The sequence below is a fragment of the Dunckerocampus dactyliophorus genome, chromosome 20, assembly GCF_027744805.1.
Source record: "Dunckerocampus dactyliophorus isolate RoL2022-P2 chromosome 20, RoL_Ddac_1.1, whole genome shotgun sequence".
NCBI classification, from domain to species: Eukaryota; Metazoa; Chordata; class Actinopteri; order Syngnathiformes; family Syngnathidae; genus Dunckerocampus; species Dunckerocampus dactyliophorus.
Window position 1 is genome coordinate 14,358,421 of NC_072838.1, and position 15,329 is coordinate 14,373,749.

A 15,329-nucleotide genomic window follows, 5' to 3' on the forward strand; every position below is an offset into this window, starting at 1 on the left:
TTTTGCGTTTTTGCTCTATTTTATTTTTTTTCTATACTTATAGTACTGTAATGGCACTTTTGAAAAATGCAATATTAGCCCAACAATGATTGTTTACTTACAAAACTTTTAATACAAACAGGATACAAATGCAGAGCACGGGCCAGAACAAAGGACGCCTGCATTCATAGGGTTATCATGGCTGTCACAAACCTGAGCAAAAATGTACTGTAAAAGGTGTATGAATTGTTACAAAAGATATAAATAAATACAACCGCTTCATGGCAAATCAGGAAAGACCTGCTGCTAATACACGTCCATGCAACTCCGACAATTATGGGCATACCTTTGCCCAGCCATTTAAATAAAACTTGTAGGAGAAAGAAGAAGGATGTTGGCTCAGTTGGGTTGCAACCACAGTGGATCCTCCTTGGTCCAACCACATTAAGCAAGGCTTAAAACTGTAAAGGTCACAGGTTTCCAACGGTCAGGAGTCACTAAGAAGGGGCTTCATCGCCATGTATGGCCTTGTATTTCGCCATCTCCTCTGGAAAGACTTTACCGAGCTCAGAGATGAGAAGACTCTTGAATTTCTGTCATGGATTGACAAACGTATAAATACTTGGCATCATCGCGTCTTTATGAAAGACCCACAGCATCATTTCTTACCGTCAGGGTGTCGATCTTTCCTTTAACCTGCTCGTTCCTTGCCAAGGCTCTCTCCAAACATTCCTTCGTGTACAGCTGAGGGTTTTTGCCCTGGTCGATATATCTGCAAAAAATATGCAATGCATAAATAGTATCAGCTGCAGCACAAATATGACGCAAATAGACTTGACGCAAATAATGTAAGCAAAAAGCATGCCTAGTATTGCATCCTTTGTTGTGCTTTGTATACAAACGGTAAACACTGTTTTGCTAATGCTAGAAAAGTACAGTATATTACCACAAACTAAAGTATGATCCGGTTTGATTACATGTACTTCACAATGAGGTCTGATATATGTATAGCTGTGCTTAAAATATAATAAGAATAAACATAACAAGGTAAACAGATGTAAATATGGGGCTATAAAAGACACAAGACGTGTCACAAGACGTTGATCGTTGTCCAGACTCACTCGAAGACCTCCAGAGGCACGTTGATCTCATGCAGCTGTTGACGGCACTTCTCGATGTCTTGCAGACCGGTTATCATTAAATTTCTGCAAACCAACAAGCCATATTGTTTTAACATTCATTGTTGGTCAGCGAGTGTGTCTTCGAAGTGTAAAATCAAACATGACTCACAGCTTTTGGTTAAGTCCCGCCTGGCTACTCGACTGGAAGTCGCTGACAATAATCCCGAGCTGTCGTATATTTTCCACAAACTTCTCCAAATGTTCCTCTAGGTTTTCATTTTTCTCCGCCATTTCAGTTTAATGTTATCCCGAAGTGCTGAATGACTTCAAGTGATCCAGAATGTCACAATAGTCGCCGGGTCGGCTTTAGCCACCGATGCTACGACAGCTAAAGTGTAGTGGTGCTTTACGGCAACGAACCAGCCAATCGCTGCTGTTTTAGGGCTGTTACCATGGTGATGCCCAACCGGAGGGTGCCGTTTCCGGTCGTATAATGCCATAAAATGTCGTTCTGTCGAAAAGAAAATTGTTTCTTTGCAAGCGGCCAATTTAAAGCCAAAGGCGTACAATTGCATAATAGCTCTTTTGATTATTAGTCATTTGCCAGAATTTACAAAAGGTCCCTAATAATCGGTATATGTATTTAAGTATCATCATCATCATTATACAAGTTCCAAAATGTATCACAATGTCACCAAAATACCACTTATGACACTGTTTACGCATTTTTACTGTGAATAATACAAATAGTTAAGTCAATAAGGTCAAATGTGTCATTCAAATTAATTCTAAAACAAATGCCTGTAAGAATAAGAAATTATTTCAGTGTCATAATCGCCATAAATACACTCTCTAAACCGGTAAGCATCACAACGTCGCCTACTTGGCAATTTAGACACTATTTTCACTAAACACCTTTCTGTAAGGACAAAAACACTTTTCCTAGATATGTAAGGAAGTGAAAGTAATTCCCCATTGTCAGTCATTTTGTGAACGAACAGGACATGACACCACTTTCATTTCGCAATAAAAGCATCGTTGTACTACACATTGTACGTCACAACGATGAGTTGCATTTGACATGCAACACTAACGTGCCACTACAATGTTTGCGGTTTTAATTTTAAGCTACTTTACTCGTTTGTGCGATCTCTATTTTTTATATCCCATGTGTGTTATTTATTGGCACGCTTGCTCGGCCATTTAATGCATTTTTTTTCTTTAAGTCATTGTCTCCTTGAAATGGCATGGCCTGCTTTTGCTACGCTGCAAAAAAAAAAAAAAAACTATCGCTCAATGCCAAGACCTTTACTTTGAAATACCTGCAGCGTTCGTCTGGTTGGTGTAGGACTGGCTGAGCCTTTAACTGGGGCTGCTTGCTGGTCCTCCCCTGCATTAATACTAGAGCTGCTGCAGCTGCACACACACGTACACACACACACACACAAAGACACGCACACACATTAAAGCGCTCCTGCAGCTCAGGTCGGTGGTGGCTCTCCTGGATCTGCTGGATTGTGTCCTTATTTTTACGCATTCGGGATCGCTATTAGAAGATAACACGCTGGATTTTGCGCATTTGGTAAGTGTTGCTTTTGTTTTTCGTATCACTTGTGTTCTTTGCAAGAGAAAATAATGCAGGTGGAAAATGTGACCTCTTCAGATTTTATGACATGAACGTTGATGATGTCATTATAAAAATTTCGTGACATTCTTCACGAATTTGCAAGGCATTTCGATGTAATGGCGTACAGTGCACGTTTTTCCAACAACTATTACCTTGTGTGTGACAACATTGAAATGGTTTGTCTGAAATGTTGTTTAATTTGCTGTTTTCTCGCGTAGTGACAGCGTTCTGGGACGATGCAGTGAGGAAAAAGGCGCACAGCATCGTGGGCTGTGATCATCCCGCAAAACTGCAGTGAAGGGAGAGATTGTGGTGCAGCAACACGAATCAGCATCATCAGGGAAACCCATTTTGAAAGGGCGAAAAATCTCGACCCTCTACGTGGGGGGATCGGTGGAGAGAGAGAAAAAAATAGAGCTGCAAACTAAATTATGGCCACTTTACTGCGGAAGATCGGTCTAATCCGTCTGCACGACCGAGACACCGAGGACCCCAAACACCATCAAGGCTCTTTAAAGGGCACCAAAGGGAACCAGAAAAACAACAAACACTGTCAGACGGCCAACGAAACCAACATCCTCAGCACCCCGGAGATTAAAGCGAAGAAGCTGGACCAGAACGCCAAGGACAAAACGCCCGGGAAGGAGAAGCCGAGCAAGGATGCGAGCAAGGAGAAGCAGCAGCAGCAGACCGGGGGAGGAGGAAATAAAAGCACCGGAGCCTCCTCCATACCCCCACTGGCGCCCCACCGGCAACACTGCACCCAAGTGCGGACGCGGAGGCTGATGAAGGAGCTGCAGGAGATCCGGAGGTTAGGGGACAACTTCATCACGGTGGAGCTGGTGGAGGACAACCTGTACGACTGGAACGTCAAGCTGCACCAAGTGGACAAGGACTCGGCGCTGTGGCAGGACATGAAGGAGACGAGCACCGAGTTCATACTGCTCAACGTTACCTTCCCCGACAATTTCCCCTTCTCACCACCTTTCATGCGGGTTCTGACCCCCCGCTTGGAGAACGGCTACGTGCTGGACGGCGGCGCCATTTGCATGGAGCTGCTGACCCCCCGCGGATGGTCCAGCGCCTACACGGTGGAGGCGGTCATGAGGCAGTTTGCGGCAAGCCTCGTAAAAGGACAGGTGAGGCGGAGGCGGGGATTTTCCAGATGGGAACGTCATCACCCACATCCATTACGCACGCTCATTTACGCATTAATCTGCATGCATCTGTCGTGCTGTGAGGTATACATCTCCAACCCCACCCCCTCTGGCAATTTTATTAATCTTTGTTTCTTTACGGCAGCCATTTGACGCAACACTCCTTCCCTCCTTAATGCCACTCTGCAGTTTGTCTCCTTTTATTGCCTGTCATCACTCAGCATCCTTAGCCAACAGTGGAAAGTCATGCAGGCTTCACAGTATGCTGTGTGTAGTTTTCCCCCCCTCACAGATTTGGAAAGTCATCATAATTAGACCATCAGGGGGTGAAAAATCAGCAGCGGGGAGCCACTATTGCAGACCTCTGTGATTTAGATCGACTGGATTATGTAATCCTGTCAAATCCCAGCCTCCGATGGAAATGGATGCATCCTCAAATGCACTCCAGGATATAATCTGGAGAGAGAGGAAGAGGGGGGGATGCTTCAGGTTAAAAATACCCTCTGACGTCAGCAGGATGATAGATTTGATCAAAATGTGACCCACATATAACCCCAAATTGCAGTGATGTTACTACAGGAGATGCGTTCTGCAGATTGACAACTGCACTGCTAATTATGGTGCAGTGTTTTCTCATTTTTTCTAATGGAAACAGTATTGATTAGAGTGGATGTACAGTGCGTGTGTGTGTGTGTTTGCGTCCCAAATCCCAGACACACACAATGTATTCACGCATCCTTGGTTGGATGGCGTTCTGTGACAGCCGTGTAGTGATGTGCCTTGTTTAGAAGCTCTATTTTTAGTGTGAGGTGGGATACATGTGCTGAGATGAAAGTCAGCAGACGTTACCTGCAGAGACGGGCGTATACAGTATGTAGGTCACAGGTTTGATCGTCACATGTGATGGTTTAAAGTGAAAATAAATAGTGTAAAACTACAGAAACAGGGAAAACTACAACAATCTCTCCTCTAATAGCATTGTTATAAATCACAAGTCAAATCAATTCAATGAAGATTAAGGTTAGGGCTGCAACTAACGATTATTTTCTTAGTCGATTAATCTGAAGCTTGTTGTGATTAATCGAGTAATCGGCAAATGGCCGCTTATATGGTCCATTCTTAAACCTAAAGACAAACGCATGTTACTGTCACCTAGCAGGCGCAGCAGCATCGATCAACAGACTGGCTTGTGTTCGTTTTCCTGGTCTCGTTACGCGTACGCACATCCTGTTGCTAGGCAGGATTGGTTGAGTACAATTATTTGCACGACGAATGCTCACTCTGTTGTTTCCTTGCATCACATGGCATAGAAAAGACAGGCAAGGCAGACACAGAAACACTAAGTCTATTTATATGCATCCGTTTTGCACTTGGATCGCTGCTATGTTGCATGTAAAACCTAAGAAAATAAGCGTTGTTCCTCCCGTACTCCCCAGAATCCGTTTACTCTCGCAACATTGTGACTAAAAATCATTTTATTTTGCCTGGAACTGAAGTTAACTTTGCAGTTTGTACTTTAAGCTCCCACTTTGAAATAAACGTCATAGTCAGCTAACAGTCGATCAGCAGAATCAATCACTTGTGTGTGTCACACGGTTCCACCGTCACTTGTTGCTAGGCAAAATTTCTTGGAGAGTAATTAAATGTGTTTCCATGAGTCCGACTTTCCATTCCTGCCAGCTCTCCCTGTCCGTTATTTGCTGTGGAAATGATGTACCCTAAGTAATGTGCCTGGGTATTAAGGAAAACAAGCAGTATTCCACTCGCCACTCTTGCAAAATTGATTGTCTCAAATTGCGTTGACATGAACACAAGCAAAAAAAATGTTAGATGGTACAGTTCTTTGTTTAGAACCCTCTGCCATCTTATTCTAGATGCGCCATCGGTTTAGGGTTCTTTTCAAATATTGTCTGGCCATCAGCAAAACTAAACAAATAGCTCCCAAATAGCTCCACACATGACCACTATCCCACATTGTTTCTTTAAACCAACATGCTGATATGATGCAGTTCGATTCAGTTCATAAGTCTCGTTCAGTCTGACCTTTTTAGATATACGTCAAGCTTTTTGCTTCTTACTATGTCAGAATCTGTGCCATTTATTTCCCATAATGCATCAAGTCCCTTTTTTTTAATGGCAGACAGATTCCAGACCAGGCTGCTGATATTCATTTTGTGTTTGAGTGATGAATTGTCCCTTTTTATGCTTACTGTGGCGTGGAGGCAAATTTTTGCGGTGATTGCAATTGTGATCATGATTGCTAACTTACCAAAAATCATGTTTTACCCTTTGATGACCCTGCTGTCAGTCCCAGAGGGGCTCGGTGATCTGCTGCCATCGATCTCATGTTTGTTTATCCCAAACTCCTGAAGCACATGTGTTATGCAACACACACACACACACACACACACACACACTTTGGTCCCTAGAGCAGATTCCCAGCATGCACCACAGCCCTGCCTTCACTTCCTTGTCCTGTTCTGTCCATTGACAGATTCCCATTCATGCAATTAACCAGCAGCCACTCTGTGCAAGTAAAACAGTTAAAGGCAGACATGGGACTGAATAAGCCTGTGGCGCTTACTGAGGAAGACTACTCTTTCACATTTTATTTCTTTTGCTTTGCATCCATCTATCAACATTGGGGCAAGACAAATTCATGCTTAATTTACGCTTTTCAGGCTGGCTTTGATAAGTTCAGGGTTGTCAAGCTGTTTATTCTCTGTAGTGTTTTGCACACACACATAACCACTGATACGCAAAAAAGTGAGGGGCCACGAAAGAGGTATGTTCCTTGACCATGGTGATCGCCATGGCAGCAAAGTCTTTAACAATAGCTGATAATAACAAGGCAGCAGGCTGCCTGGCAAGCAGGCGCCATTTTGAGGCGTCGAGAGCAACCGTATGTGGTGTGGAAGATATGCATGGCTAATAAGAGGCAATGTGACGGGGAGCCGAGCTAGCGAGCCATTCGGCAACACGGTGACATAACAGGCCAATTGGATCATTGTCCTCTTACGAGCGACTGGTGCAAAAACTCAATACGAGTTTGAATGGCGGGCACGGTGGACAGTGGTTGTGAGCGATTGATTTCACATTAACTGGAAAGAGGAGGACAAAACCTCCTGGAAATGGTTCAAATAGAGTAGCCTGCATGGAAAGCGGAACCCTGTAGTATAACATGTATCCATATGGACCTCAGTATTGAAAGACTGTTGGACTAAACCCCTTGATTCCCACCTGATTATCAATTCAAGACAAGATTCTATGTGTAGAACTTTGTGGGAAAAATTGAGGGAAGGCCGCAGTTAGGGCTGCAACTAATGATTATTCTTTCGATTAATCGTCGATTAATCTGAAGCTTGTTTCGATTAATCAAGTCATTGCTTAGGTCCTAGACCAGAGGTGTCCAGACCTTTTCCACCAAGTGCTGCATACAGAAAAATCAAAGGATGCGAGGGCCATTTACTGTATATATTTTTTTAATTTTATAAAAAGGCTTAAAAAAAACTTGTTTGCATATATTTAAAGCCAATGTTTTGTGTTATTATTATCAAATTTCATCTTCTATTTTTACATTGTGCCTCTTTGCTCTTTTTTGCATTTTTCTCTGTTTTTTAGTGTTTAATTTTATTTCTATGACATGCTGAGGGCCAATAATAAACAAGTCGTGGGCCACAAATGGCCTCCGGGCCAAACTTTGGACACCCCTGGCCTAGACGAACCAAATCAACATGAGCCAAACACAGTTAGTGCTTTGGTCATACAACATATCAACATATCAGTAAAGAGGCAAAAATGTCCGCCGCTGTTTTCCAGAGTCAAAGCTGATGTGTGTGAATATCTTGTTTTGCCTAAAACACAGAGATAATAGGTCTGCTGTCTTAGGAAACTAATAAAATGTACATCTGAGAGGCTGAAATAAGAGGATTTTTACATTTTAAAATCCAAAAATGATTAATCAAATGCCAAAACACTGATTAATTGGATAATCCATTAATCAACAATTGATGAATTGTTTCAGCTCTAGCTACAGTGCACAAAAACAAGGTTCATAGAGGCATGCTTGTATGACTTTAGTGTGTAAGAGCTGAACTATGGAACAACATCAATGACTTCTGACCTCACAGCTGCTCATTCTAGACAAAGATAACACCCCGAAATCTTGTAGAAAAGTTGCAATCCTTACAGATGTGATGTTATTTTTGTTCATCTAATAGTAGTATTTAGTAGGCGTGGAACCGTACAGCATCCTCCCGGTTTGTTCCGTACCTCCACAGTAAGAGAACAAAACATAAAACTGCTTAGCATTTGTGTTTTAATTATTACAAATAGAAATATAGTCCAAAATGTAGTCCACTTATAGTCACACTACCTGGGCTTGTGCAACACCAGATGTACACTTCCTGTCTCTCACTTGAAACGTGTACCAAGTGGGAAATCAGCACGGAGCTTTTGGTTTGGTGCGTATTTATATTGAATCTCTACATGTCACGAGACACTCCGTTCACGAGACGAGGCGATATACGAGACAAGACCTTAACGTTACTTTAAGTGAAGTTCAATGAAAAAATCTGACAATATATTGCAATCTACTAATTCAATTTCTACAACGTTACTCTTCTGCACTCTGTGTGTATGCTACCAGCCCCACCTCCACCCACCGAGACAAAGAGACTGACATACTCTGTTCATGCCGTTGTTCTATGGAACAAACACGCCAAGGTACTGAAACCAATGCACAGAGTGAACCCTCTTCCTGCCTGTTTGGAGGCGGGAGATGGAGAAAACGGACACGCATGCACATGGCAATATATTAAGGCCGGCAAAATGATCTCGTTCATTTTCATTTATCGTGTGGTTAATTCATTTATTATTGTCCCAGGCCGTCTGCCCACCAGACATTTTTTTCTGAACGAGAAATCTTGTCACATTTTAATCTTTCCAGATCTTGTATTTATATATCGTCATTTTGGATCAGGAACATCTCTGGTTCCGGTACCTATCTGGAGACTGTTTGGCTAAAAAATGTTGGATAATCAGTTTTACCTTCCCTGTTCTGTTATTTTCTTTGATGTTTTTGTGCAGGGGTTGGCAACCTGCGGCACATCGGCCAAATATGGCCCGCAACAGCATTTGATCTGGTCTGTCATGCAATTCTAAAGACAAATAGAACCTCAGGAACTGTTGTAAAATGCCCAAAATGTACTAAACCCACAACTACACATTATTATTGTAATAATCATTTGCTGGATAATAATTAGTATTTGCACCGTATTTCCATACATTCAGTGACAAAAGCTGGTCTGTTCGCTCAGCAAACATGCTCCTCTACTCTGCTACCAAACAGGCTAAGCAAATATACCTCAATAATCAGATAACAAATGTCATCCCCTCTGGCCATAATGGCTCATTGATGCTGTGTGTTCTTAGTGGAAATCAGGACGCACAAGTGCAGGATGAAGGAGCAGACGAACGTTGCATAGTAATAACACTGGAGTATTTATGTGAGCCATGTGCCCGTGGAAAAAGAGTTTTATTACTTGCAGCGGAAATAATATGCTGAGTGAAATTGGTGCAGTGTTAAAAAAAACAAACATTTCACTGTGACTGTTAAACACGTAGTAGATCTTATTAGCCGCAAGCAGGCACAGCCTAGCCAACGCTGTGTGATGATCTGCGACAGTCCATTTCAGTCCGTCCTCTAACCCTCCCTTCTACGGGAGCAGCACGCATCATTGGCACATTTACAAGAATATAGTGTCACGTAAAATGTTTTTCTTCTGCTACGACTCAACAGCATATTAACAATTCTTGACAAGGTCGGACAACAAAACTCTGTTGCATTGAATTATTGTCTTATTTTCTGCTTGCATAGCTCTGCTGTGGTAATTAACACTTGAAAAAAATGAGTAATATTGTAGCCTGCTGATATACAATGTCCGCTAGTTACATAATGACCCATAACATCCATCTTCTATGCCGCTTATCCTCACAAGGGTTGCGGGTATGCTGGAGCCTACCCCAGCTGACTTCGGGCCACAGGCGGGGTACACCCTGGACTGGTCGCCAGCCAATTGCAGGGCACATATAGACAAACAAACATTCACAAACAATGGACAATGCTTAGACAATTTAGAGTCGCCAGTTAACCTAACACTTTTTGGAATGTGGGAGGAGAAACCCCACCCACGCACGCACGGGGAGAACATGCAAACTCCACACAGAAATGCCCAACGGACATTTGAACCCAGGTCTCCCCGATCTCCTGACTGTGACTGTGTGGCCAACAGGCTAACCACTAGACCACCGTGGGGCCCGACCCATAACAGAACATAACCAAACAAAATAACAGCAATGTGGATATACTGTATCTCACAAGATATTGTGTGACAAGATCCCGCAAGGTTAAAGCGTGACAAGACTTCTTGTTCACAAAGAAAAAAACTGTCTCGTGGACACTAGGCCTGGGACGATAATAAATAAATCAATTAATCACGCAAGATACAAAAATGAACTGGATTATTTTGCCGGCCTCGATATATTGCCATGTGCATGCGTGTCTGTTTTCCTCATGTCCCGCCCCCAAACAGGCAGGAAGAGACTTCACTCTGCGTGTTGGTTTCGGGACCTTGTCGCGTTTGTTCCATAGAACAACGGCATGAACGGAGTGAGCCCTTTCGTCAGTCATACAGGAGCCGATAGCGTACACACACTGCATACGAGTGTAGCCTCGTGAGGGGTAATGCAAGGTAACGTAGTTGAAATTAAATTAGAAGATTGCAATATTTTGTTGTACAGTTTTAATATTTTTTCATTGTGCTTTTCTAAAAAAGGTAATACTAAGTCCCGTCTCAGCTTCTTCTCGTAGACCCAATCTGGTGTATCATATCGAGTGTCTCGTGACACGCCAGTTGGCATAACATAACATAGCATAGCATAGCATAATAACATAACAAAAGAAGAACAAAAAAAACACATTTCTAAAATATTCCAAGGTTTAATTAGCATTTTCAACTGATTTCACGCAATTTGTATTTAGTTATTGTAAATATCGTCACTGCCTGCTGTTTTAATGCCTTTTGTACTTTTAATTTCATTTCACTGTGGTATCGGTATCGGTAATGGGTTGCATTCAAGTACATCACGTGTTTACAATTCAACACGTAGGAAGAAGCAGAGCTGATTTGACCCTAACCCTTCTCCGTGTCACAGCAGTTACAAATAGTTTGTTGACTTCCTGTGCTGTACCATCTTACCCATTCTTAAAGTGAAGTTGACAAGCATTTTTCGGGAACAGATAAGTCGCAAAAATGTGATACGTGACTGTGGTTTTCAATCTAAAGGAAGGGAAATGCATTAATAAGATGACGCCTGAATCTAAATGACTTCTTCCAATTCTAATTTCACTTCCTATCATTCGTGTTTTATCTGGCAATGACGACCTTGTCCTTGTGTCCTTCGTGCAGGGGCGTATATGCCGGAAAGCCGGCAAGTCCAAGAAGGCCTTCAGCCGTAAAGAAGCCGAGGCCACCTTCAAGTCTTTGGTGAAGACCCACGAGAAGTACGGCTGGGTGTCTCCGCCCGTGTCGGACGGCTGAGCTCTGACTCGACGACCCTTCACCCCTAGTGCTGGCCATCCGGGGCTAGCCTCGGCACGCAAAATGACACACCACGCTAACTCAACAATCTTGTCACGCTCACCTTTTTTTTTGCTGTAGCTTTCTTTTGTACGTGTGTGAGTGTTATTTAGTTGTTTTTTTTTTAAATACGCAGACAAGTCATCATCATCATGGCTCCTCTGCCAGGAAGAGACTTTTTGTTGTCCTCGCTCTCACCCAGGGAAGTTCTTTGCCCCGTTTTGGGACATGCCTGAGAGGGAGAAGTGTGTGCATTTGGGAATGCATTTGTTGCTTTTTTTTCGTCCCCCTCCCAAAGCAGTTGGACACAGTGTGCAGCCATGTGAAAGACTCACTCCTGTTTCCCCACCATCTCCATGCTTTCCTGCCTTCATCGTCTGTGTGGCTGTGGGGTCATTTGCATATAAATGAAGCTGTTAATGTTTAATAGATGGGCAACGCAACGACTTCTTCACGCCGCCATTTTCCCCTTTTCTTTTTTTTTCCTGTGCTCACACTTGGATGCAACATGAAGATTGTATTGTACATGGAGCTCGCTCGCTCACGCTGTCTCTCTTTCGTCTCCCGTGGCTATATTTAGAGCGTAGATGGGTATGATTTCTAATGATGAAAAAAGCCGTCACGTGTTGCATTATGCAGAGACTTTGTATCATATGTAGAATCATCTTTTTGTGTGTGTGTGTGTGAGAGGAAGACTGTAGATTTAGATGAAGGCCAAGTCTGTGTGTGAGTGTGTGTGTGTGTGTTTGTATTCGCGAAAAGGGCCACAACCCTTTAAAACAGAAAAATATGATTAACTGTGAATGACACAAAGGCCTAAAGGAGTTACTGTAAACACCAGTGTGTGTTCTTAAAGGGAAAGCGTGTGTAAAAGAACCAAAGTCCAGCAGAAAAATTCCGCTGTGCTCGTGCGCACACCTTCTGTACCTGCATGGCTTGACGGGAGCACGCCATTTTCAAATGAATGTACGCTCCAGAGCACCACATGATTGCCCAGGAAGAGAGACACAGCGGGCGGGGGGGTTCTTGGAAATGTCAGCTATCGGCGTGAAATGGCAGGAACCCACATTGGCTTCTGAATGGATGCACGGGACAAAACACACAAGGGCAAGAAATGGTGGATTTCTTTGTAGCGAGGACAGTTTACACTCTTAGACTAAAAAGCACTGTTTAGACAAAAGTATTGGGACACCAGGTCGCTACAAAGTTCATTTTGCACGACCCATTTTGCGTAAAAGTAAACGATGCAGAATATTCCACCTTCTGAAGTATCAGAGGCGGAATGGTGCCTGTGTGAAAAGGAACGCTTGGAAAACTGAGGCAGTGGTTGTGAATGTCACACTTCTCCCACCCCTGTTGTGTTGGAAGCGATTGTCGCTGTATGAAGTCAGTGTTGGCCCTGAGTAACGACAACCCCTCATCCTCAAGACCACTTTTTGGAGAAGTATTTCCAAAAGCAACTGTTTTCAACGACAGTGAAACAACTGCTGGCGGCTTCACTGACCAACATTGTCGTAAAATTAGAAAATTGGAGATGTTTTTTTTTTTTCCTCGACGGGTCTCTTGTGTCCCTGGGTCATTGGTGTGTGTGAGTGACAAGATGAAAAGCTCTGATTCCCTTTGTGAGAAGTCTGTATTTAAATCTGTAGACCTCTGAAGTTATTTTGATAAGTATGATAAGTGTTTCATGGTGTGAAAGCACGCAAGTCCCGCCCCTTTTTGCTGCTCTTAACAGCCGTTGGGAGGACTTTCGAATGTGACTACAGGTTTTTGAGTCCATTTCTCCAGATTTGTGAGGTCTTTGTTCAAGTTCATCCCGTTTCCACACCAAACTCATCCAAGGATGCTGTCATGGACCTTACCTTTATGAGCCTTCCCTCGACGGCTCCCACAAAATTTGAAGCGCAGAACTGTCCCAGAACACCTCCGTAAGTCGATGCACAACTAAGACTCGTGGGGCATGCGGCAGCTTGAGAAAAATCAAGAGAAATTGTGAACTTGTCTGAATTAAGAGATGTGTCCCGCAAGTTGTCTCAATTCAGAGGTGCGTCCCAATACTTTAGTCCACAGTCTTACGTCAGACATGTCCAGCCCGTCTGCGTGCGTGTAACTTCTATGTGCCAGTTAAATGTCAGAAGCAAAGCTGCTAATTGCTCTGACATTTCCGCCAAGCGCCGTGATAGCGGTGAGAGCAGAAGGATGGAGGATGTCAAAGCGCTGACATTTGGTCCATGTTGCCTGCTGTGTTGTTTTAGGAGTGAAGGGCAGAAGACAAGGCTGGGAGGATGTGTGTGTGTGTGTGTGTGCGTGGAAAAATGTGTGTTTGGCACATCGTGACCACAAAAGACAACATGTAACAAAAAGTCATTTCAGGGTTGATTGTATAGTCCTCTCCAGTGCAGAAATACTGTAAATTCATATTATACCACAAAATATCTCCAAGCTGAGTGTTTGCTGGGTTCAAGCCGATCATTTTGTGATGTATAGTTTTAGACTGGTAGTTTGCAGACACTAACTGAGCTGGTTAGGTTGTATTATATTTGCATGTCAACTGTGATTGGTAGCTAGCTACTGTATATCTTTTTTTTTTTCAAGAAAAGCAAGAAAAACATGGAGGAAAAACAAAAATGCAAACGCTTCTCATGTTTTTTTGTTTGCTTTTTTTGGGGGGGGCAAGAGGGCATGTGGGGGTCTTCTGTACTGTATGTGCTTTTCTTTTTACACGTTCTCAAAAGTCATATTGTCTATGAATGTGTTTTAATTTATTTGTGTTTTGCCAAAATGAAGATTTGAAGCATGACGCAGGTATTGCCACAAGAAAGGAAGAAAAAAAAAAAGCTACTAAGAATGATCTTTATTTGGAGGACGAGAGAAGTTGCAAAGCCTCAACACTTTAAAGGGAGTTTTCCCTTGAACACCCTTCATGAAGTCACACCTTCCCCCAGTGGTTCTGCAGTGATTAGGATTTGTGCAATTAACACGACAATATGGATAGTTTTCCCTGTAGGATCAGTCTGACCTCCCTGCAGTGCTTCACATCTCATTCATCATAATGGGCATGTGCACATCTGACCTGAGATCAGTTACTGCGGGCAATTCCACTCTACCCTCCTCCTCCTGACTTGAGTGTTTGGTCCACAAAAAAAAAAAGAAGTGGAGGTAAGAGGGGTCCGTTGCAAGACCAAACAAGAATGTGCAATAAAAGTTACAGCATATTCAAAGTGATTGGATTGTGGCTTTTTTGCTTGCTTGTTGGTAATGTGCACCAGCCAGCGCACATTTAAAACTCGTTTCAGGCAACAGTGTCCGCTGTCTGGCCCCTGTGTTGTCCCACTTTCAATCAAGACTTCTCGAATGTTCCTCATCTACCGGGGTGCTTTTATCTGCCTACGCTTCCCCCCAGTCGACCACCTGGATTCACGTGAGTACAAAAGAATAGACCATAAAACACTGAGGTAGTTTTGCATGTTTATTTCATGTTTATTATGGAATGTATGGACTAATTTATGATTTTTTTTTAGTTTAGTTTTGTTTCTTTGATGAAAGCCACTTTTTGTATTATTCTTTTGTTAGACTGCATTGTGTCTTTTGAGATGTACCAACAATGGCAGGTGCCAAGAAGTGCTGCAGTTTCGATTTGTTTCATTTGACTCACCTTCACAGTTTTTGATGCTTATCTCCGATCTGTTATTTGATTGGAGGGTAATGGAGGGGGTACCGAAAAAAAAATACCCCACTACGTTACTTTGGTACCCTTCACCGTTTTTGACAATGGTGACAAAACATGCGTGCTGAACTCAGCTGT

The 15,329-nt window shown here is 42.9% G+C and overlaps 2 protein-coding genes across 2 annotated transcripts; one reads left to right on the top strand and one right to left on the bottom strand.

The window, feature by feature from the left end:
• Positions 1–86: 86 nt before the first annotated feature.
• On the bottom strand, positions 87–1,777 carry med10 (mediator complex subunit 10). Its single transcript, XM_054763236.1, has 4 exons — positions 1,270–1,777; positions 1,101–1,184; positions 649–751; positions 87–572 (listed from the first exon to the last, which is right to left on the bottom strand). The coding sequence occupies exons 1-4, from the start codon at positions 1,389–1,391 to the stop codon at positions 477–479; spliced, it is 405 nt and encodes a 134-aa protein (XP_054619211.1). The 5' UTR covers positions 1,392–1,777; the 3' UTR covers positions 87–476.
• Positions 1,778–2,495: 718 nt separating this feature from the next.
• On the top strand, positions 2,496–14,745 carry ube2ql1 (ubiquitin-conjugating enzyme E2Q family-like 1). Its single transcript, XM_054763233.1, has 3 exons — positions 2,496–2,682; positions 2,946–3,866; positions 11,354–14,745. Exons 2-3 carry the CDS (start codon positions 3,159–3,161, stop codon positions 11,483–11,485), a joined length of 840 nt encoding a protein of 279 aa, XP_054619208.1. The 5' UTR covers positions 2,496–2,682; positions 2,946–3,158; the 3' UTR covers positions 11,486–14,745.
• The last annotated feature ends 584 nt before the right edge of the window (positions 14,746–15,329 follow it).